The following is a 25,000-nucleotide window of genomic DNA, read 5'->3' on the forward strand; positions in this document are numbered from 1 at the left end:
GGCGCGCAACGCAGCTCCCTCTGGAGTGTACGGGCCATAACACAAAGTATCCCGTGACAGTGGTGTGGCTGTGGTAACGCGCACGCTGTTTGGTGGCCTAACTGTTGCCTTCTTCCTTTTTAGTGGATGTTGTGTGTAGTGGGACTTACCCAATTTCTGTGGCACATGCGCGTTTATGATGATGATAGTTTTCTGATAGGCCGCACAGATTTCTGTGGCACATACTCGTTTGTTGGGACTCGAATAAAGTTCATCATACCATACCATACCAGTGGTGAGTAGTGGGATTTACCCAATATCTGTGGCGCATACCTGTTTATGATGCCCACAAGCGTTACCACGGATCCCGGACATGAAAGACAAGTTAAAGGTGCACGTAGATTTTCGATACCCATGTCTCCCTACACTGGAGACTTTTCCGGTGGGCCGCCATCCTCCACTTGCAGTTAACTATTGAGATTGCTTTCTGTAGAGCATAGGTGGGCAAATTCACTCATGAGTCGACTCACTTAGGTTCACTCAGACTCAGATCTAGCCGAGAGTCTGAGTCTGAATGAGTCCGGGTGAGTGTAGTGATTGGTGGAGTTTTGATTCCGAATAGTCTGTTGATAAGAATTTTATGTGCGTCTGAGTCCAATGAGTCCGGTTGACGAAAATATTGGCGAGTCTGAGTCCGAAAGGAGCCTAAGGGCAAAATATATTTCATGAGTCAGTCTGAGTGAGCTTCACATTTTTTTGCCGACCTATTGCTATACAGTGCATTACATGACCCGTCTGTGCGACAAAAGTCAATGTCTTGCCACAATCTCAGCTTTACGTATACGACGGTGTGTCTGTGTATGTACGCCTGATATAATATTTCAAAACAGGGAAGGCTGAAAAAAGTTAAGACTTCAGCGCCACACCACATCGTCTAGATTATAGAGACGCGCACTCAAGTTTTCACGCATGCGCAATCGCTACATACTCCGAGTTTCTTTTTTTTTTTTTTTATGGCCTTCCTAGTTGAAAAGTTTCTTTCAATAGCTCCATGCGCACGAAGTCTTTCCTCGTTCGCGAGTCACGTTTCGTCCTTTTAAAGTCAACAGACACGCAGGTCATTAACCAGGATGGGAACACAAATCCGACAAAAGGGCCTATCTCGGTGTCCGAGCGAACCACACTCGATAAATCTTTTACCCTTCCCAAGCCAGGTGAGTCGCAAACATCGCACCCCCCGGAGCACAAAGAGCCGCCCCCCCCCCGTAGCGGGCGAGTTATAAATACGAGAGGCTGTTTACTCCGCCAGGCGTATCATGTTTTGCCTTGGCGAGATAGAAAAGCCGGCTCTGTGTGCTTTCGTCGACCACCAGGCCTTCATTCGTTCCACTGATCGACAGACGTCGAGAAAAGAATTAACGAGAGATGCAAGCGACATTCATTGCAAGCCGGTTTACCAGGAAAGGGGCATAAGGACAAGAGGCGTGCGGCGTACGGATCTACGAAAGGGCGCCGAAGACAGAGCAGTGGTGACGAGGCTTTGGAGGAGGGCTGTGTAGCATGAAGAAGCGTGTCTTGAAACTTGTCAGACACCGTCCGGCAGCTTGAAAGGGAAGCGAGGGAAGGTTTAAAAAGGGCCAGCTCCGGAGGGTGGGAGGTGAGAATGGTAAAAACACTGACCTAGAAGATTGGTAATAGAGTGGAAGGCCGAGTGCCGCGCCACAACTGTCTCCGATTCAAGGCCCCCAGGCCCAGAGTGCGCTCTTTTCAGAGGCTGCCACCAGCGAGATCCACGGACGAAACCGAGGGGGCAGAAAAGAAAAAGAAAACAGACATAGAAAAACAACCAGAGGACCTAGCTTTGCGATGCCCACAACCATGCATTGGAGGAATCTATCCATCCGATATCTTAAGTCTTAATTTCAAGGGGGGGGGCGAGGCCCCTCGACATGAAGACCCCCCCCCCCCCCCACTTCATATCAGCTGTAACTGACATCTCACTTGTCCCGCTTGAGAGGCTCCAAAAGATTCAGTTTAGATAAATGCATCACCTGTTTTTGTTGTAGAATGAAGTATCTGAAATCTTCGGGCTTCTCTTTCTTTAAATTATCCATCGTTATCAAGGATCTTAGCAAAATAATTTGAAGCACAAAATAAATTTTTTGCTTGCCACGGTTGCTAAAATGCAACTTCCTGAAGTGAAAAAACTGTCAGGCACATTTGTCCAGCAGTTGCCCCGTATCAGAGTTGCACGCAAAGCGTTACAAGTAAGCGGTTACCTGTAATCACTTACATTTTCTTGTAATTTTGTGATATAATCGATTACTTTTTCAAAACTGTATCGTCCTGGGGTAATACAATTACATTTTCGTTGTAGCTTATAGCGGTAATCAGTACCTTTTTTTTTTCAAAAATCAGTTGTAATTAGTCTCTGCGGCAGTTTCTCGTCCGGAAAAGATATGCGACCGCTCTGTAGGGAGCCCCCGTCTGGCAGGACGGGGGGTCCCTACAGAGACTATTTTTCTTTTACCTTTTTCCTGGCCTTACCTGCAACGCCTTACCCGAGCGCCAGTAAAAGCGAATCGCGATGCTTCATCCAGGGCATGGCATTAGCATCGAAGCACTGCGCACTACGAGCTGGTGCGCAAGGTGTTCCTACGTTATAATACTGCCCTTCCTTCAGCGCATGCATTGAGAGAGGGTTCAGTGTAGCTGCTGACTTCTTAACGAGGAAACGTGGAAGAATCAGCAACGACAACTTTGAAAAACATTCTGTTGAAAGTTAAAAAATTTGCAGTGGCTTAGCTCGGCTATGCCAGGATATACGTAGCGTTAGCAAAGGTTCAACTGATTATTCTTAGCTTTCCAGATTGTCTAGGATTATCAGCCTTCTTCTGTCATTCTTCGTACGCTGACCGCTAATTGCCAGGCAACTACTTCGGAATCCAATGAAATAAGCTCTCGGCTCTTCTGCGCCGTCGAGTAGCATTCGCGCTCTCCTTCTCCAGGCGTTACCCACCTGCAAACGCAGTCAGAGGCGCTATCGAGCGGCCCCAGGCAGTGTCAGACGGCGACAGCACAGCGAAGGCGAATAGCTGCGCGCGTGCCGGCGCCACTGTGTCTATGGCTACAAACGTCCACTCCTCTCGAATGCGGCGCAGACCAGCAGCGGCGAGCCGCACGCGGCGTGGCGGAGTCTCTGCGCTCCTCACCGGCGCCAGCGTGAGTGCTGCGCCCTACGACGCCACTCCTCCCGAACGCGCAGACCAGCAGCGGCGAGCCGCGCGCGGCGGTCTCGGAGAGCGCGTGAGATGCCAGCTCCGGTGACCCAGCTGGTGACATCACTGATCCTCGCGCCTGCGCGGCACGGCTCATGACCCTCCACGCGAAATCGGCTCCGGCTAGGCAAGTGTAGCTAACGCTACAAAACGTGCAACACTAACTACATCACAGAAGCCACAGTAAGCCTCTCAGCATTCAAGCAAGCCTCCAGCCTTCTCTCTACCATGCAAGCCACAGTAGTTCATCGTGGTTTCAGTAAAGTTCTGTTATTCTGTTACGGCAATAAAATTTTGAAGGAAAGTAATGCGAAAGTAGTCGATTACATTTCTGTAATCGCGCAGTTTCTTTTCTGGGGCTGTAATTGACCACTGCAATCGATTGCATTTCAAAGTAATTGTAATTGTATTCGGTTACTTATTTTCTGTAACGTGTACAAGTCTGCCTCATATGAGTGCTCGTGAGTTTTACTTGTACTTGCACAAGGAAGTTGTTTTGGTAGTTCCTTCAGAGCTAAATATATCTCTTCATGCCCATTGTAAAAGACCAGGAGTGTGACTTCCCTTGCTGATAACGTATTCGCAAACGGTATAAACACGTTTTACAAAATTTGAAGTTGCTAATTCTTGTCGGTACTTTAGCCAACGCCTTCGCCACTCTGCGTTTGTGTCGCTATTCTTTGCATTTAGTCCTTAACACAGTTACTCTATAGAGCAAACATTTTCATTTATAACAAATGCTACGACTGCGAAAGACAGCGCTGAGTATGCGTATATGATCAACAGTGATATTAGCATTGTGTTTCAGAAACTTTTAGTTTTAGCAATTTTTAACTGTAAGGTCGCCCTCTCTGTATTATACATTCTTCATTGAAACAAATAAGTCAGCGCTAATTGCGTTATTGTGAGGGGCATAATATATATTCTAAAAGGAATCAACAGAGTAGTGGTTGACAACCTGACGCGGTAGCAAATTCCAATCCGATATGGTACGCGTGAAGGAAGAAAATTGAAAAATATCTGTCCTGGGGAAATACTCATTAATTTTAAAACGCATGAGCTGTTCGGGTTGACCAGTAACCCGGGGGATGCAAGTTTGACGATGCCATGGTCCCAGTTTGATTTCTCTATGTTGCGTACAAAAAAAAAAATACTTCAGACGAGATATTCAATCAGGGAGCACCCGAATAAATTTATTCGGTTGAAATTGAAAGGAGAACCGACCTGAACACTGGACCGTGTTGTTTCGCAATTTCCAGACATCTTTTGTAGTCAAAATTTCTTGGTCCATACGGCAAGTGACCGACCAATGGAAAACCTCGAGGCCCCGGGGGCAGTCTTTTTCCCTTGGGAATTCTGGGCTTGTTTACGTTTGACGAGATCACTCCAAATACAAACAACGAAGCAATATGGGTATAAATAGGTACAACCAGTTCACCGATGCCACCTGTAAAAGAAAAAGAAAGCTCAGTGCTGCAGTCTTGCTGGATATACTATATTTACGAAGGTCAGATCTGGCGACGTCGGTATGGTCACAAGGACAGTACGATAAAATGCAGTCTCCTTTTAATTTTTTTAGTTATTAAAGCGAAACGACACGATGTCGAAGAGTGATTTCCAGAAGACCCAATGCGCTGTGACAACGGAGCTGTAGCATCGGGAGAAGGCCGTTTTTGTTGAAACAGTAGAGACCTGAGACAAGCACTGTGAAAGCACTTCCACTATTTGTAGATATTCTTTCACCATAAGGAAAGTGTTATTGTCATTACCAAATTTATTCCATGCTGTATAGTCATGCTCGTTTGCTTTATTGTCATTATATTTTGGATAGAAGCTACATACATGTTTATTTCTTTTTTTTATTGTTGTGGGTAGCTGTTATAAATAATGCATGAGCTTCAATATCGCCCCAGCTAGGACGCAGTGTTGATATTGAAACGTATTTTTAATCTTCAGTTATTTCGCAGTTCATTCAGCTCAGCGCGACTAAATAAATTGTATTTATTTAGACAGCGCTTTATTGCAAAGCCGTTACATTCTCTTCTGCACAGTAGGAGATTTCTTGCGCTGGGAAGTGTAAGTAGTTCATGAAAAAGTTAAAGAGATGTGATAAATGCTTGAGACCTTGATGTCTGCATTCTGCAGAAAGATAAAAGCGGGGGACCTTGGAAAGTAAATAGCGAGCCGTTATTTCTAAAAACCAACAGGCTTACCTTGTTTTATAGAAAGCTCATGGCATATATGCATAAAGCAATCATGATACAAAGGGACAGAAGCTGTTTATAAGCTTCACAAAACTCCGTCGTCGTCCCGTTTTAATCGGTTGAGCGAGGAGGAGCCACGTTAAGAAAGGGGGAGCCCAGCCTAGCCATGCCAAGGCACGCAAAGCCACGAAAGGAGCATAGTATAGTATAGAACAGGGGTGTGTGATAGGAAAGTGAGGGTGAGGAGGAGGAAAAGAGGGAGGGGAGACGATAAAGCACATCATTGCCGTGCTTGTGTAGTATATCAAGGGGTGAGAAAGGGAAGTGAGGGTGAGGAGTGGTGTAAGTTTGAGGAGGAGGAAAAGGAGAAGGGCAGAGCATAGTCCTGTATAGTGTAGTAAGGTGGTGGGAAAGGGTAGTGAGGATGAGGAGGAGGGAGAGGCGGATGGGAGAGGGTGAAGTATAACATAGCCTTCTATGGTATACTATAGCAAGGGAGCGGGAAAGGGAAGTGAGGGTGAGGGGAGTAATGTGAGGTTGAGGAGGAGGGGAATGCCACGAGCTGCGCTGTTCCTTCAGTATTCCCACCACTAGTGCGTAGCCGCCCCAATTTTTCTTTTTGCGCATATGATATCTCGCGTATGAGTTGAACAGCATGGCTATACTAGAATGAAGCTTACATAAAGTACAGTTATTGTAACTGACAAAGATCCCTGCCTACGTTAATGCCGCATGTTCCCTCCCACTAAGCACAGCCATCGTAACAAAGGACTTTGGGCTCTGTCTCACGTTTGACGCGTATGAAACGCTCTACGCGCTTAATATAATATTCGTGCAACCGTCGGATTTTGTCGAGCCTCTGTTTAGTGCAGATGTCTTAAGAGGATCTTGAGTAACATCACTGGTATCGCGATGGCCCACAGATATCTCCCTCTACGAAACCAATGTACGAGAAATTGCTTCAAAACGCGCAATGAACTCCGAGATGGAGGGCTCACATTATCGCCTTTTTAATATAGCGACGCTATAGAGAATAGAAAAGTGACACGATACCTCGAAGAGGTGTGTGAGAGCCAGGGTTGCGTCCATAGCGCGTGTTTGGCCAAGTGACACGGCTTATGCGTTTTGAAGGGGTCCCGAGGCAGACTACAAGCGGCAGGCTGAACTGAGGAGATAACAGGCGCTATCAGCAATCCTCAAAAGCAGCTCGCTGTTGTTGTCGCCGTAAGAGATTTTCTACCCAGCACACGTGAGGCTTCGCGATAGCCTGGATACGCTCCGATCAGAGTGATTGCAACCTATTGAATCAAACACAATGGGAAAGAGCTCCTAGTGCGCGGCTCCGTTTTCTTTCGCGGCGTACCTTGAACCGGTTTTCTGGACAATAAAATGAAATCGGCGGACCCACGAATAGGTGGCAATTGACGTAAAGTGAGGCTTTACGTCGCGCAATGGAGTGAAGTGATGTGGCGCTCGACGACCGAAGACACGTCCGAGCGGAACCAAAGTCTAACGCAGACGCTGCATACCATTCTGAATTCGTCTAAGTATCTGTTTGCGCCGACAAACGAGGTGCGCTGTTCTCGAAAGACCGCGGCATGTGGTCGCTTTGCCTTTCACTTTTGGTGGTTATGTTCGCCACGTTCCTCGTGCCCCATGGCTGCCGCGAGTCGTCGTCTTTCCTCACGTCGTCGAGCTAGCACACATTCGTGGCCTGCATCACGTTTCGCTGCGTAGAGAAGACGCACCTGTTCCGCGCGTTGCTTCTTTCGGGCCTCGACGCTGAGAGTATGCTTAGCGGCTGTTTTGCTGGCGAGTCTTAATGTGCTCCTTCTGTATCTCGTACCAAGAGTAAGATGATAACGTGGACAGAGTATAGCGTTTTTTTTTTCCTTTTGTCGTAAATGTTCCGTTGGCGGAGAAGCATTTAGTTCCTCATTACAATGCAGCCGCGGATGCGCGAAGGCGATCTTTCTGGAGCGCTTTTTAACAGCGGAGCTATTTAAGCTCGAGGTATGTCTGCATAGCGTAGACCTTTCGCGCTGCGCCTAGCTATGACGTCACTGCGCGTTACCTAGCAACCACTTGGCACACCTGAACCTATAGCTTCGCAACGCCGCGCCGAGCCTCGCATAGCTTCGCTGGAAATATGTTTATATAAATGGAAATATAGATGGAAATATGTTTGATGAGATAGAAATTAGTAAAACAGGGTTGGGTCCACAACACTAAGACTGAGTAAGAGGACAGATAGCAAATACATAGATGACATTGTGCAATACAAGAGACGGGCGTCTTTGCATAGTGTTAAGATTTGATCCCTCCCTCGTACTGCATGTGATAAGAGGCCATATGTAGTACAAGAGGTATGGAGTGTGTAGTGCACGTGTAATTACAATTTTTCCTATTGTTGTCCTCTCTAGTGATCCACGACGTTTTACTATCTGCGAAAATATAGTCACTTTTTAGTCACTTGACCGAAGAAGCTGATTCCGGTATTTCCCATAGCTCATTCGTGTCATTCGATATTTTAAATATTAACTCCCTAACTCCACTCACTCACTCACTCACTCAGTCACTCACTCACTCACTCACTCACTCACTCACTCACTCACTCACTCACTCACTCACTCACTCACTCACTCACTCACTCACTCACTCACTCACTCACTCACTCACTCACTCACTCACTCACTCACTCACTCACTCACTCACTCACTCACTCACTCACTCACTCACTCACTCACTCAATGCTGACGAACAGCTGCAGATCAGCGACAATGTGAAAATGGCGCTAGTGTTGGTAAATTAAATCCCCGAAAGCATGACACTGACAAACACGGAAAATCTTCTTGTAGTTTAATACAATTTTAATAACGCTGAACAGATGGTTTATTTATATGTACAAGGGTGGTTACCCTGCGTGAATGAGGTGAAGTAAGCGGGATAGGCCTAGCGAAAAACTTTTGGACTGTGCAATGGTTCGGATTGCGATCAGCTTGATTGAGCAGAAACGTACGGAGATCAGTCGCCACCTAAATCAGTCGTCACTGTGATGTGCGCAATTTTATAAGCCCCCAAATCTGTAAACATTGTTAATTACCGGGAGGGTTGTAACGATGTTACTTTTCGCCCAGATGAAATAACGACCCTATTTTTAATAACAAAGAAAAACCAATAATCGGAACAACTACGTCTTTTCCCGATCAAGAACGTAAACAAAGTCTTGCTTAGTCAATCTTCGCACACTGCCTGGACCCTGTACGCGCTGTCTGCGACGGCACAGCGCGAGAAAACTGACTCTGAACGTTCTGTTCATGAAGCAGTACGTGATGGGATTGCAGCAGGAGGAGGCGTACGCCAGCAGCTGCAGGAAGCAGATGCCCCGATAGCCGAGGCCGTAGTACACGGCTTCCGGTCGAAACAACGAGACCGTGTTGAGCACGTACAGGGGTGTCCAGCAGACGAAGAACTCGACCACCACTACGAACAGCATGCGGATGATGCGCTGCTTGGTGGCCAACGACCGGTCAGGGTCCCGCTGGTGCCATCGGATGGTGGCGCCCCGGTGCACGCGCAGTGACGTGCTCGCCTCGCGCTGAGCTGGGTGCACGGCTGCGAGCGGCGAACCTGCGGAGAGGGCAGGATGTTCGGTGTTGCTAGTTTGCATCTGCTCGTGCGACGGTTGTGTCGACGGTAGGTGCTGTAAAACTAGAGCATTCGTTGTGCTCATTTGGGCTGGTAGGTTCGTGATGATATGCAGGAAATACCGCTATAAGACGGGACTAAGCGTAAAAACACAGACCACTGCGATGACTAACAGCCAAATGTTTATTCTTCCAGGCCGCATACATACTAAACCACTTCTGCACAACAACAAACAAGAAGAAGGATTAAACCAGTTTGCGCAAAACCTGTATTAATTTTGACCACCTGGGTTTCTTTAAAACCTGCACCCAAGTCTAAGTAAACGGGTGCGTTTTCGTCTTCTTCTTCTTTTCGCATTTCTCTTCCAGCGAGATACTGCCGCCGCGGTTGGGAACTGAACATCGCACCAGAGCCGTCGTGCTTAGCAGCGTTACAACTTAGCCGCTAAAATACCATGTAGGATAATAGCTGAAATAGTAAGCTTCCTCAAGTGAAAGATAGAATGCCACCAAAATGCCAGCCTGAAATATTGGATGGTTGAGATTTCGGTTAGAGTAGAGCAGGCAGAAGAACCGGCGTATGCACCACGAACTACACTCGCTTACAAGCCGAGAAGAAATGCCAGCTCCGCCCAAAGCCGTCGATGTCCCTCCCATGGAGGATTTGCATAAATGCTCCATCCAATAGCGCTCACTCATTTTCGTGACGTCAAACACTTCTCGAGTGTTTCAGATGGTTGACTCTCCCATACAGACAAACGCTTGTCACTGGTTTTAGGTCGGAAACTTGAACATCCTGGTAAATTTCGTCAAAGACTCTGACACCGCTGCTCAGCGAAACGCAATGTTTTAAATAGCAACGACGAAACTTGGGTCAAAAAGGGAGCCGACAGATGGATACACGGAGTGGGATAGGTTTCAAATAGAAGAAAGTGCCTCAGAGCAGGCTGGCCGACATTTCGATAGGTCCCCTATCGAAACGTCGGCCAGCCTGCTCTGAAGCACTTTCTCCTATTTGAAGCCTATGCCAACGACGAAACTTGTAACTCTTAATATGCGCAGTATTTACATAAGCCGAAAAAAAGTACTTACGGATCGAGCGGAAACCTGCCAGCACGACTTTCACAGGTGAAGGGCAGGCGCGCCGCGGATCAGTGGGCGGAGCTACCATTTTTTCTTAAGTTGTGACCGAGTGTAGTTAGCGTGCGCAGGATTCTCGATTAGGGTGAGCGAAGTTTCACCCCCCCCCCCCCCACTCCTGCCCTGACATTCTTTTCATTGCGAAGCAAACAAATTTCGCAATGAAGGCACTTCGCAATGAAGTTTCGCAATGAAGGCAAATGAAAATAAAGCGACGACGTGCTCCTCAGAAAGGCCTGCCTTTGCTGGGACTTAATTCTTGGAATGCAGCATTAGGGGTCCTAGGCCGCCATTATCTTCAAAAACCTCCATGAACATAGCCCTACAACGACGGGACAGGTCAGTCTGAGTAGAGACATGGGGCAGACTTCGTGCCCCTTTTAAGTGAATAGGAGGAAAGGGGGGGGGGGGGGGGAAGAAGTCGCCGCTCCCCCCTCCCCTCGTGCCTATGCTTGTTGCCTCGTGTTTTAAGGTGAACGCACCGTTCTGTTTCGGTGATCCTGTGGCCGCTTCAGTCTGCTGCTGCTGCATGGCTGAACGCAGGGTGGCCGCGATGCGCGCATACGTGGCAACCATGATGAGGAGTGGCAGCACAAGCAGCAGCACGTCCAGGAATAGCGTGAACAGTCGTTCGTACAGAAGGTCTCCCCAGTCCTCTCGACATTTCATCTTGGCTGCACATAGCACAAAGTCGGTCAGGCAGCATTGAAGGACATGACAATGAACATCAGTGACTGCTGCGGTTTTTGTCAACCTAGCGGAGCGGTCGGAGTCGTAGCTATTCAGACGCGCAGAAAAATCGCACCTTTCGTTAAATAAAAAAGCGCGAAAATCGGGACGAAGCGCACAGGACCGTAAGGACAAGAACAAACTCTGTCCTTGTCCTTACGTTCCCGTGTACTTCGTCTCGATTTTCGCGCTGCTTTTTTCCGATGGATTCACACCAACTGGCCCAGTTAGCCACACATCTGGTAAGCGAATAGCCTTCTTTAGAGCACTCAGAGCTCATTCACAACGCTGACTCTCTGAGGTGGCGCAAACAGGCTTGCAACCTCAGTTCAATTCGTACCCAATTTTCAAAGCGACTAGTTGCGCGTTCTCACACGTGGTCGCTTTTGGCTGAAAGGGGACGATTTGCGGTTCGTGCAACGTTACCTATGTTAAATGTTACGTAGGTATATTGAATGGTCGCTTTTGATCTAAAAGATGCTGTTTAGAAATAAAGGGGGGAGGGGGGAGACTGATTAGAGTGGGAAAGCGCTTTGTTGTTTCTAAAATTCATCATTCTTGTAAAGCCGGCCATATCTGACCATTTGTGACTATTTCGACTGGTTTCTTTGCGAATTCTATGTGCTAGATCACTTGCGACCGAATTGGTCGCGCGACCTTTGAGAGCCGCTTGTGCGGACTATCCCTGCTGCAGTAGTAAAAGAAGCGTCGCATGCTCAAGATATGAGCACAAATGTGCACAAGATAAACAGCGACCAGGTGTGCCTAGGTTTTATTGCGCAGTTGCCTGAACGTCTCTTCTCCACAAGTGAGAATATCATTGCACTGTTAGATTTCACTTGGAATGAGCTATCGCTATAAGTGCGATGAAACAATTTATTTGCTTGGGAGCGATATGAAGCCATTTACATTTCTCGAGTGAAGAGATACGAGTAGATGCCTCATATATTTCCTGCTTTGTAAAAATTAGAACTGAAAGCTAAATTTGTGTTGTCGTAATAAATTGATGTACTGCATACATATAAAATTTATCTCGAACACTTGTGAATAAAGTAGTTCTTCTTTCTTCACCAAAAGACGGAAGGTACGAATAAAAACCATAGTTTAGTGTGTGTGTGTGTGTGTGTGTGTGTGTGTGTGTGTGTGTGTGTGTGTGTGTGTGTGTGTGTGTGTGTGTGTGTGTGTGTGTGTGTGTGTGTGTGTGTGAGTGTGTGAGTGTGTGTGTGTGTGTGTGTGTGTGTGTGTGTGTGTGTGTGTGTGTGTGTGTGTGTGTGTGTGTGTGTGTGTGTGTGTGTGTGTGTGTGTGTGTGTGTGTGTGTGTGTGTGTGTGTGTGTGTGTGTTATTATTTTACAACTAAATTCATTTGAAGGTGGACAAGGAGAAACGCTTACCTTGGGCTGTTCTCAGCTATAAATCATTTAAGATCAGCATGCCGAGTGGGAAAAATATACTGTAAAGAAAAATCAATAAACGAAAAGAAAACCAAAGATAAGGCACTCAGTGTGTAGGACTTGAAAACAAAAAGTAAATTGAATGCCCGGAGATATAACAGAGCCGTGCAATTTACAATGTAGTACGGCTGTCAATACGTTGTAACTACTCCATTATGTCGCACCCTGATAGAAAGAGAAATAGAGAGATTAGCAGAAATTCAGGGTCACCACTGCTATGTGCAGGGCTTGCGCTGCCTTAGACGAGGTGCTTGAGGTGGCGCGACGAACACAAGTATGCGAAGGGCTCAAAGAGTGAAAGAGAAACAAAACATAAAAAAACGAAATAAATAAACAAATGGGGCACGAGTGACTTACGAAACCTTAAAATGTGTCTCTAAGAGCATATTATTGTGCGCAAGAAAATACGCGACACAAAAAAATGTTGCACACGGGCTAGCGCTACTTTCAACTGTTGATAGTTGCTTTCGACTGTGCTCTAGAAGCAAGTGAACACCATTGAATGTGATTTGAGGAAATATACCACTTGTTCATAAAGCCAGCTCACAGTTGTCACATACATCAATATCCCCATATTGGCATTACAGATGTTTCAGTGACTACGTTGCTTCGCTAGTTATGATTCTTTTATATTCGTGTCGCATGCAGAGTTTCAATAACATTTGCTGGCAGACTAGTTGGTGATGCATAGTTCATGGGTAAAATACAGCACAAACCAGACGATTAACACAAGGAAGACACGGGACAGAGTGCTGACTTCAACTAAGAGTTTATTCTTGGGCGAGCTTGCCTATTTATGAAATACGATCAAAATCAGACAAGATATCTCCCAAAAATAACAGATTAAGAAAACATAAAAGCCCTTACCACAAACACGTGCGCCACTGCGTCATCTTCTCCAGAACATAAAATTCATCCCCTACGTGATGACAAAAATTCAAGTTCTTTTTTTGTTAATAAGATTGAAGGAGCGCTTACGCACAACGAACCTGCATTTTCAATTTCCCGAACCTCAATTATTTCGCGCGCTGTCTTGCCGGGATAAGACAGCGCGCGAAATAATTGAGGTTCGGGAAATTGAAAAGGCAGGTTCGTTGTGCGTAAGCGCTCCTTCAATCTTATTAACAAAAAAAGAACTTGAATTTTTGTCATCACGTAGGGGATGAGTTTTATGTTCTGGAGAAGATGACGCAGTGGCGTACGTGTTTGTGGTAAGGGCTTTTATGTTTTCTTGATCTGTTATTTTTGGGAGATATCTTGTCTGATTTTGATCGTATTTCATAAATAGGCAAGCTCGCCCAAGAATAAACTGTTAGTTGAAGTCAGCACTCTGTCCCGTGTCTTCCTTGTGTTAATCGTCGGGTTTGTGCTGTATTTTACCGATGAACGCATGCAGAGGAAACATAATAACATTTGTGAGATCTTTTTGATCAAGTTTCTTTGAGAGGGTGCTTACAAGAGTCTCTGATGGGCCTCAGTTCACTGAGCAGTGCGATTGGAAGCATGAGGAGAAGCGAGACTGTCCATACTGTCGCCACGGTGCGCTGAGCGTGCCGAGGTGTCTGCCACGCTCGTGAGCGTAGCGGCTCGCAGATGGCGTAGTAGCGCTCTACCGACACGGCCACCAGAGTCCAGTCGGAAACGCACACCGACACCGCTGGGAATTCATAAATGCACTGGTCACAACTAAATGCATAAAACACAGAGTATCACAGCATACACGTATACAACAAATGAGACAGAAGTAAATGGGATGCGACGATCAGAGAATAAATGTCCAGTTTGTTAGCCATTATTGGGGAAGAACTAAGTCCACAACTGAAAGTGATGAACGCAACCGTTGTCAGCGATCACACGGCCTGCTAGACCATCTCTTTCATCTGCAAAAGAGTTTCTTAGCACCATCAAATCGTTTTAAAACTCAGAGCCCTGCATAGTAAGATTTTTAATGAAGCTTCATATCTGGCAATGCAGTATTTAAATGCAATAAGCACGTGCTAAAGCTCCAATTCGGGTCTCATTTTACTGCAAGCTACTGTATATAGCTTCAGGAAAAGCACACCGCGAGCGCCGACTCTGTAGCTCATATTCTTTATCTGCATATACCACTCATCGTGAATATCCTTATGGTTGGGCTCGCCGGATGTTCCGCCTCTGGCTCACACAGTTGTGCTCGAATACGATAATTCTACCGCCAAACCGAATGTTGTATTATAATATTTTAGGGGCGAAGCTCCTTAGTGTGTGGGTCGTTCCCTCCTCTGTAGTAGTATAGTAGTAGTATGTATGTAGCCAGCTCTAGTTTAATGAATTGCTCACTAGATGAGCAATTCACTAGATATTATAATTTACAAGACATCGTAGTGCCCCTTGATTCAATCACACTAAAATACATACTTTGCGGGCGATATACTCTAGTGAGTTTTCAACTTTTCGTCTTAATGTACATGATAAAGAAATTATTTCTACGAAAAACGCAAAGCACACCTTGAGCAAGATGTTTGGTTTTGAGACGCTTTCTGTGCAGTAAACGCCGTGCATTGTTCGCGAAGCCGAAGCACTTGCACGATCGCGTTCCGTTGGCTTTCGTTGGGCATGCTATCGACCTCGCGTCGTGGAACGCGAAGAGGAACGCTACGCTAGTCGTGTCTTCCCTCTAGCCTTGCCGTTAATTCTCACAGGGGGAGCGGGGAACGCGGTCGTTCTTGGCGCGCTTTCTTTTTCGCTCGGGAGCGGACACTTTCCCTGCATTTCACCAGTCACAAAGCGGTGATAATGAAGGGACGACGTAAACCAACAGTACAATAAAAGTTTGATGTTTAATATATACACGGTGTTTCACACTCTTTACATGATGTACTGGGCGAATCCCACGGAAGAGTTTCACGGTTTACCGATGATTCCCTCCGGAGCTTCGCCCCACTCATCATCATTCACCCCGTGGATATACTGCGATTTTTCATTTTTTTTATTTAAAGCCTGACGAATAATCATGGGAACATAAACATGGGAATCATAAACATGGGAGAGGCGTTTGCCCTGCAGTCGGCGTAGACAGGCTGATGATGATGATGATGATGATGAATAATCAGAACGCATTACAAATGGTGACGTACCAAGACCTCACGAACTGGCAAATATTCTGCGCATGCAGAGTAGTTTGGTATATAGATCCATATGCTGAAACAGCTGGACCTTAAGCGAGGTTGATTCACGCTGAAAGGAAGGCCCATTACTCTTGTTTGTCTATGAATATTGTAACGGTGCATAGCGATTGTCAGTGGGGCACGAGCTCAGAAAGAAGGGCGAGGAAGACAAAGCACGCAGAGCGGCTAGCAGAATGAAGAAGTGTTTTGCTTGAGTGGTATACCCGTTATAGTATTGATGTGATCGATTTGCTGTGCTTTAGTGGAACTGTGCTAGTCCGTACAATGTAAACCGGATAAAAAAACAACATGAAAACCAAGCCGAAAAAAAAAGAAGAGGACTAGCTGGCTAATCAAAAACAATTTTTTTTTCATGTTGTCTTCGATTAGACAAGTTCTTCGAAAGGCAAGCTTTCGTGTTGTTTTTCATGCTTTCGGCTGGTTTTTATCCTTGTTACTTATAATTAATACGATCAAAGACGAACGTTCATCACACCATACCACTATGAGCGGAGGTGTGCGAGTGATCAGATTATATTCATAAGTTTATTTTTCGCTAAAGTATATATTGTTACTATGCACTTTAGTACTAATATGTGAAACCCTTTGTGAATCAATTTGGTAAACTATGCGAAGCAACGATTTGAAATAAGACGACCATGTATCTAGCTCTGGCCTTGGCTTCGCCGATGAAGGTAAAATTTTTTATTTCGTTCTTTATCTTTATATTTCGTTTTCTACCCTAAATATTTTGACTACGGTGCCAATTACCTTATCGTCCAATTAGTTTAAGCCTGTTATACTTGGTAATGCATGCAGAGGAAGATTATTTCGTTACTTTAGTCGACCCCACTCACTCACTCACCCTGCAGGTAAGGTATGAGCTTGCACATGAGTTGTCCAAAGACGAACTCGCGTAGAATGACTCCGGCGAGAGTGAAGGGCATGCAGAACACGCCCAGGAGCAGGTCGCTCACGGCCAGGTTGAGAAGAAACAGGTTGGTCACAGTGCGCATGCGCTGGTTGACGGCCAGTGTCAGGATCACCAGGCCGTTGCCCAGTACGGCGAGGAGCAGGATGATGGCATACGGAGCCACCAGCACTGCCTCTTCCGTGTGCCACCAGCTGGTGGCCGTCGGCTGCTGCACAACGCCGCGATCTCTCCTTTGCTCATGGCCAAAAACAGTTGAGGTCAACGCATGTGAGTGGAGCTGTAAAGGGCTTCATCAACGCTACCGACAGGAAAAACAGTAGAGAGAGAGAAAAAAAAAAGGCCAGGCCTGCGCGGAAAGCTTATTCACGGCGAAAGTCGCGGCGAAAGCTCGAAGAGCGGCATTTCAAGAGCCCCTTGTGAAATCTATTGGGGCTACTAATACAAGCACACTTGCAAGGTACCCACTACGCCATAAATAATTCTTCTGAAGTTGGGAAGCATCCACGACGCCTTTATTCGTCTTTCTGCAGAGAAGCCGGGTACCCGCTACACATCTGTAAGGCATTATGTGCACTTTGATGATGCGGTAGATGATGACGATGAAAAATTATGGCTGAGTCCTTTGTAATGGGTTGGAAGCTTTAAATGACCCACTAGTTAAGTAATTAGCATTGTGTGACGCCCGGTCGTTATTTCACTCTCCTACCATACTATATAACATACGTTAACATGAGAAAGAGAGGGAAAGAACTTTATTGAGGTCCTGAGGAAATTAATCATTGAGGCCTTATGGGCTTCCTCGGCGACCAATACAAATACACTTGCGAGGTACCTATTACGCTCTAAGTCATCATAATTTTTGTGAAGTATAGGGAAGCACCCGCTATGCCATTTTTCATCATTCTGAGAAGAACCGTGGTGCCCGCTACACATCTGTAAGGCATTATGTTGATGCAGTGCCTGATGACGATGATGCCGTGCCTGATGACGATGAAGGATTATGGCTAAGCCCTTTGCAATGGTTTAAAAGCATCCAACGACCCACTCGTTTCGCAGTGCGCATTGTGTGACGCCTGGTTACAGAATTCGCGTTGTGTGACGCTTGTTTGTTATTTTACTCCTCTGCGATGCTACATTACACATGTTAATGTGGTTCCTTCCCGACATGAAGCATGTATATTGTTACGAGATGCACCAGGGTCTCGTGGGTAGCATGACACGAGGGCCAACGGACTGGGCTGGGAATGTCCAGGCAGTGGCAAGGCAAAAGGTAGCCAACGAAAAAAGACGTTTAATACGTGACGAGGACAAAACACACACACAGCATATGAAAGCAGAAGCTCTCGACGCTCGATGCGCCGGCCTTTTATCAGCACTCAGACGCTAAGAGGAGGAGGGCGCAGCCCGCTGTTCGGACGCGTCCGGCGTCTCCGAGGAACGCGTCCAGTGTCTCTGAGAGGGACGCCAGCAAGGAAGAGAGCACTGCACAGGGGTCGCGCGTTCTGCATCTTAATGCAGCTCGGTTCTTAGGCACCTGCCCAGGTAGTCGTGCTCGGGGTCCAGCCTGTGGGAGCCTTTACGGTGGTGGGTCGTAGCGCGATCGTAACAATATAGGCACCCGGCAATGCAGTTTCCGAGATACGATGGTAGCGCCAGAAAACACAGCCTAGCGAGTAGACGCAGCAAAATCGAGTGTCTATGCTCCGCATCCTCCATGTTCAGAAACGCTCCTTGACTTGAACGTGACTTGCCACCGCCTCAATACAGTGCGTTTGAAACGCGTTTGTAGCGTTTGTACTGCTTTGGCACAGCCTGAAAAGAGCGCGTTCTAAACGCGTTTGTGCTGCATTGAAGGCGGTGGCAACATCCCTGAGGTTATTACGAACGCACGTAGAAGCGTTCGTTGAAAGAGGCGCCCAAAAGGGAGACACTTGAGCGCGTCGATGTGTCCAGCGAGCGTTTCATTTTCTTGGTATCCCTGGCGGCTGGTGCCCTCAACACTTAGGCGTTCGATAAGAGCTCCATCGCGCCCTCTGGTCAGTGCCGGGTGCCTATATAGGGTCTTCTTGCGAAGGAGTTTCAAGCACCGGCATGGCTTCGTGGTAGAATACTGGGCTGCCACGCAGAGGGCCGAGGTTTGAACCCCGTATCATCCTGAATGTTTCTTTGTTATTTCGTTTCTTTTACAGCGAAAGCTGTTATGAGATCATTTCACCGGCCGGTTTTGGCGCCGTGGTTGTCCGCCGCTGCCGCCGGTGTCCGTAACCAGTATCGCTCGAAATAAGAAAAAAAACGAAATAAGAAAAAAATTCCAGGATGGAACGAGGTTCCAACCTGGGCCCTCTGCGTGGGAGCCCAGTATTCAACCTCTGAGCCATGCCGGTGCTTGAAAGTGCTATGCAAAAAGGTCCTATACAGGCTTCATGTCGGGAAGGAACCACATTAGCATATGCAATATAGCGTGGTAGAAGAGTAAAATAAGCACCAAGCGTCGCACAACGCGAATTCTGTAACCAGGCGTCACACAATGCTAATTGCGCACTGAGTAGGTTGTTGAATGCTTCCAACCCATTACAAAGGACTCTGCCATAATTCTTCATCGTCGCCAGGCACAGCATCAACAAAGTGCGCATAATGCCTTACGTGCGTTTAGCAGGTACCACGGCTCTCCGTAGAATGACGAAAAATGGCACAGTGCCTGCTGCCCTACTTCTCAAACATTACAATGATTTATAGCGTAGTGGGTTCCTCACAAGTGCACTTATATTGGTTGCCAAGGAAGCCCATAAGCGCATGATCCATTTCCTCGGGGTCTCAGATAAATTACATTGATTTAGAGCGTAGTAGGTTCCTCGCAAGTGCACTTGTATTGGTTGCCAAGGAATCCTATTAGCGGATGATCCATTTCCTCGGGGTCTCAGTAAAATTTCAATGATTTAGAACGTAGTGGGTTCCTCGCAAGTGCGCTTGTATTGGTTGCCAAGGAAGCCCATAAGGGCATGATCCATTTCTTCGGGGTCTCAGTAAAATTACAATGATTTAGAGCGTAGTGGGTTCCTCGCAAGTGCACTTGTATTGGTTGCCAAGGAAGCCCATAAGCGCATGATCAATTTACTTGGCGTCTCAGTGAAGTTCTTCGCCCCACCCCGTCTCTCTCCCACGTCAACGTATGTTATACAGCATGACGGGAGAGGGAAATAGCAACCGGGCGTCACCCAATGCAAATTACCTAACTGGTGGGCCGTTTACAGCTTCCAACCCATTACAAAGGGCTGAGCCATTATTCTTCATCGTCACCAGTCGTCGCGTCAACAAAGTACACATAATGCCTCACAGACGTGCAGCTGGTGCATCACTTCTCCGCAGAATGACGAATAATGACTTAGTAGGTGCTTCCCAACTTCACAAAAATTGTGATTTATGGCGTAGTGGGTACCTTTCTAGTGTACTTGTATTGTGGCCCCAAGAGAGCTTACAACGGACTCTAGAAACGCCGCTCTTCCAGCTTTCGCTGTGACTGTGCTGCGGTTTCAGCGCAGGCCTGGCGTTTTTTTTTTCTTATTTCGCGCGATAGCGGTTACAGACACCAACGGCAGCGGCTGAGAAATACAGCTCCAAAAACGGCTGTTGTGATCTCACAACAGCTTGCCCTGTAATATGGAAATCATCGGGTACTACTGAGCACTGCCTACGCAACACATTTTCACACAGTATTGGTCGCGCTGAAACTTCCGATGCCGACTTCAATTAACTTTCATAACATTATACCACACGCAATTCCACTTTGAAATATTACTGGGCCCAGTGGCCTTGCCAAAGGGCTATTCAGAAGCACGATGAATCTTTCTTGAAGACCGTGGCATATTGCTGACCGGTATTAACGCTTTTTCTGTTCTGTTAATTTTAACGTTGTTGTGTATATGTCTGTAATTACCAATTATGCTGTGTTGACTGCTGTGCTGAGTCTTCATGTGACAATTGTACATTGTATGTACCAGCCGCTCACTTGACAGCTTCTGGCTACATAGCATTATTATATTTTTTTCACAAATGACTGAATTAGGGTAAAAGCCTTACATATAGACTCTTAATCAGGTCCTGGTTAAATGCTAACTATATCCAGGAAACCAGACGAAAAATGTCCGGTTTCCTGGCTATACCTATTGGCCGCGAGATCAAGCAGAGTCGGCACCTAACGGCGAGTGGACGAAACACCGTGGTGTGGATGGCTCCTTGCGTCGTCTGCCAGCCACACCGTGTTGGCATGTGTGCGTACGTTATGCACGTGCTCAGATTACAGCTTATTCCGTTGCGCTAGCACAGTCTCAAATGCTTTTACGTATGCCTACACGATACTATACATAACCATTTTGCCTTACGAGAATTGTATGCACTCTAATAAGCGAGTGCATGCACGTTTCGGTATAGCGCTAGGTCTAACCATCGTACCGTCCATTCGCCAAAATCATTTCAACGTGGTTACCACTTTGCCGTTCAAGCACGTACATCACACAGTGTATTTGGTGGCATCCTAAACGAAAAAAAAGTACTAAATGTGGAGGTGTGAATGCAAAATTTTAGCTGCACCATCACGTGAAGTGTTGGCGATTTGAAAATCTTTGTTACCGCAAAGCATTAACTAGCGTCTGCAGAGGCCAGTTAGCGGTAAAAAAGACCTGAAGCCACGCATTTCTATAGCAGTACGCGTATTCATGCTAACAGAAAAGCACAGTGCACAAAGTTCTACTTCATCTAATTACGCCTACATACGGGCTCCCTTTTTTTGTAGACGCTAGAGTAAGAAGTAAATACTTAATTGGCTCAGTCGCGCAACACTATTTATATTGTAGTATAGGCAAAACACAATTTAAACACGTGCAAATAAAGCATGAAAAAACATCGAGCACAGTGCAATACACGAATGTGACCGAAGGCCAGTACCCCACTGATTGGCAGATTGCGCTTCTCTCGCACGTAATAGGGACGTTAGGCCGATTTCGTGCATTAATTTAGCAATTGAGGGCGAATACAGCACCATTAGGCTGCAGTCAACGCGCTTTATTCGCCGACAATCGACTCAAACCGCCTACGGCGAAGCGCAGCTGCGTGCATTTGCATACGCGCCGCCGACCGCCTATCCACACAAACGCGGCGATGGTGTTGCCACCTATAGCCCGATCTCGCTGCGAATAGCACTTTAAGCGGCACCTGATTAAGAGTGTAGTGACGGTTAATCAGTGAACGTTGGACGTCGATATAAATTGAACGCTAAAATTGCCACACCGCCTACCTATCGCCATCGAGTCATCTTACTCGAATGCATAAGAACCCTTGTGAGCTATTTAGGGGCGAAGCACCTTAGGGTCTAGGCTTGTCCATTGTGTGGTGTCCGTGCTCACGGCACATTCCCGATGTTTATACCCGGCGAAACAATTGTGACACATATGCGTGTATGTTGCGATTAGGATTACGATTATGAAGTATCAGATAAGAGTCATATGCAGCACTCAAAACACTCCTGAAATATCTTAATAAAAATGAAATTGAATAATAATTAAAGCACTATGTTCCCGAAATCAACAAATCTGGCTATCACAATTCTGAAGGATGTGTACAGTGGGATGTGGAAGTTGTCGTGTCAGACAGTTTGACCATTGGCTCTCCATTTCACAAACCACAAAGCAGTAATAATGAAGGGAAAACGGAATCCAGAACTCCAAGGGATATGTGAATTAAAACACGAGGATTAAAATATAAGAGCATTAAAGAGGAACCAAATGAATACACTTGTCCATATATCGCAGCCATGGCAGCGAGTGTGGAACACTCTTTTTGAACATTTAAGACGTAGTTCTAAAGATTCTATTGAAATCATGAATACTAAGGGCCCGTATCTCCACGTTCAGGTTGATTAGTACTCGCCAAAGTCTGTCCGCTGCAGCATATATGTACAAGTAGCACGATTGGAGGTAAGATGAAAGATACTTTTCTTGCAACAAATGTACTGTTCATGTCTCGCTCGCCTTGTGTCCTCTTCTCTGTGCTCCGTCCCGTTCGGGCTGAAAAGTTTTCAAAATGTTCATGTCCCTTTCTATAAAGCTAATTTCGGTGCGTAGACTTCTGTGTTGCCGCTGTATGACTGTGAGGGCAATCAACGAGAGTGGGAAAAGCAACATGATCTCCCAATTTTCGAAGGGTAAACAATACGAAGATCACAGCGACAGCATAAGAAACAAAAATAGGGCTGCCTATTAGCCATTATTTCGTATAAACACAGTACATAAATACATCGCATGCTTTCTAAGGCTGATAGGTATACATTTAGTATAGTGTACGTGCCACAAAAACAGACAGACAGAAAAAGAAAAGAAACGTTGCAGTCTAAATGTGCAAACTTGTTGATTAAAATCAAATTCTTAATTCATACCACTGCGTTACAGAAGATTCGAAGTGATACAGAGATTGTTAATGTGCCCACGAAAACAAAACGTTCTGTATGCAAAATCATTCAAGACGCGATAACGGGTAGTTAAAAAGAGATTTAAACGAAAAATGTTTAAACAGGGTCAAAATATTTTTGCCGTTAATTAGTAAAAAATAAACGCGGAGAATTGGAGGCGTAGTACCTGTTCAACTTACATGAGAGAGGGAGAGAGGTTTATTTACAGAAAGGCAGAGCTTGACCTGAGCCATAGCATGCTCTCGCCTGCTAGTCTAAGCCGGGGGATGGGAAAGGGGAGGAGAAAGAGTAATGAATGACGATGGTAAGTTAAGGAGGTGAGTATATACACTCCCGTCAAGTTGGGCGCAGTGCTATTAGCCCCGAGAACGAACACTGGCGGCGCGGCAGTCGCGGCGATGTGACGTCACGGCAAGGACTCGCTTGCTCCGCGGCCGAGGATCGCCTTTTTCTGCGCCCGCCGCGTACCCGCTCTTTGGTGATTACTGCTCATTCTTGCGATGCAAATCTCTCAAGGTAGAAGGTTGAAGTTTGCACTACTAGCGAAAGTTTAGTAAGCTGTAGAAAGTTTGGATAATATAGCTTATAATGGGCGAATTCCCGCCAAAACGCAAGCTTCACCGTGAAAATGGTGATGCACGAGAGCAAGACATTCGTTGTTTTCACCGCGTATTCCAGAACATCGGTGCTAATAAAATTTACGCTAATGGTCCTCACTTCATTACAACTTGGCGTAGACTCCACGGTTAGAACACGCGTACCGAAGATTACAAATTAAATTAAGACATTTTCAATTCACTAACTACATTGCGGTTTATCGTACAAGTTATGTCTGCCTTTGCAGATTATATAGGTGATTTGACAGAATTGCGCTTTCTGCTACAGGAGACTTTAGATGAATCTGTCTATCGTAAAGAATCACTTAATACATCCGGGAAATTAAACAAAATCAAATGGGGGTGTTGTGCTTCGAGCAACTGTACACGTTGCGTCGCGGAAGGCTTCTTGTAAGGCAGGTCAGGCCACCAGCGAGCACGAGCGCGAGCGACAACCAGAGTCACCGATTGTCGTCTTCCTCTTTCATAACAGCGGAGCGTCTGTCATTCGCATTCAGTACAAAAATAATACTGCCACGTACACAATGGTTTTGGAAATTCTGAGGTGTTGGTATACTTGGATTATGTAAACATTTCTTCTCAGCACTCGTCTGGGATTATGTGGCCGTATACCCTGATTTGCTCAACTGCTGGTCCAATCAACCGCTGGGTCACAAGCGGTAATGTTAAATTCACGTGGAAGCTCTGTTGATAGCAATCGCCTGCAAAACAAACGCCTGAAAGTCGATATCAACGTTCTGAACTGTTTCGATGGCACTGTCAGTGACGTGGCCCACGTATTAATTAAACGACCTTCGCCTTAATGAGTCAATAATGGTCTCGCACGTCATGTCCACATAAAGGTTGATGATGCTCAGGGGTATATCAAATGCAAAGAAAATTAATTTACGAGCTGGCTACTTAAACTAGTACTTATACAAGTGTAACAGCGCCGTTGCTACGATGCTGCATGAAGACACTATCTGAGAGCAATAAGGAGTTTCCGCAATCAACCTCAACTTTTTTATGTTGTGAAATGAAGCCCCGAAATTATTGCGAGAAAAACGTGAAACTAAACAACATGATGAGTGAGCGAGTACACAAGGAAAACAAACACAACAACTGCGGCGGTATTCTCGGGCTTGCACTTTCGAGATATTTTGCGAAGATCAATGCTGCATGCGCTTTCGTAATCGTGCGCGGGGCTTAGCACATCGGCAAGAACGCTGTCCACCGATCGCGGATGCGTCCGATGCAAATAACACTTGTGGAGGCGAAGCCATCATATTTTTTAAAGGAATCGCCCGTGAACAACCCAACCTAATAATGTGAATAAGGTGTCTTGCGTGTCAAGACCGCGACATGATTGTGAGACAAGCTGCAGATTAATTTTGACCGCGTCGAATTCTTTAACGTGCTCCTGTATCTAAGCAGA

General features: G+C 46.1%; 1 protein-coding gene across 1 annotated transcript in view; it reads right to left on the bottom strand.

Annotated features, from left to right (window-relative positions):
* Nucleotides 1–8,350: 8,350 nt before the first annotated feature.
* Nucleotides 8,351–25,000, bottom strand: part of LOC119381121 (cholecystokinin receptor type A-like) — a 20,028-nt gene continuing 3,378 nt past the window's right edge. Inside the window, exons 2-5 of the mRNA XM_049412148.1 lie at nucleotides 16,441–16,739; nucleotides 13,886–14,086; nucleotides 10,731–10,922; nucleotides 8,351–9,091 (exon numbers count right to left, since the gene is read on the bottom strand). Of these exons, the coding sequence (XP_049268105.1) occupies nucleotides 8,652–9,091; nucleotides 10,731–10,922; nucleotides 13,886–14,086; nucleotides 16,441–16,739 (1,132 nt within the window). The 3' untranslated portion in view covers nucleotides 8,351–8,651. The remainder of the gene's footprint in view (nucleotides 9,092–10,730; nucleotides 10,923–13,885; nucleotides 14,087–16,440; nucleotides 16,740–25,000) is intronic.

Source organism: Rhipicephalus sanguineus, chromosome 2 (assembly GCF_013339695.2).
Source record: "Rhipicephalus sanguineus isolate Rsan-2018 chromosome 2, BIME_Rsan_1.4, whole genome shotgun sequence".
Classification (NCBI taxonomy): Eukaryota; Metazoa; Arthropoda; class Arachnida; order Ixodida; family Ixodidae; genus Rhipicephalus; species Rhipicephalus sanguineus.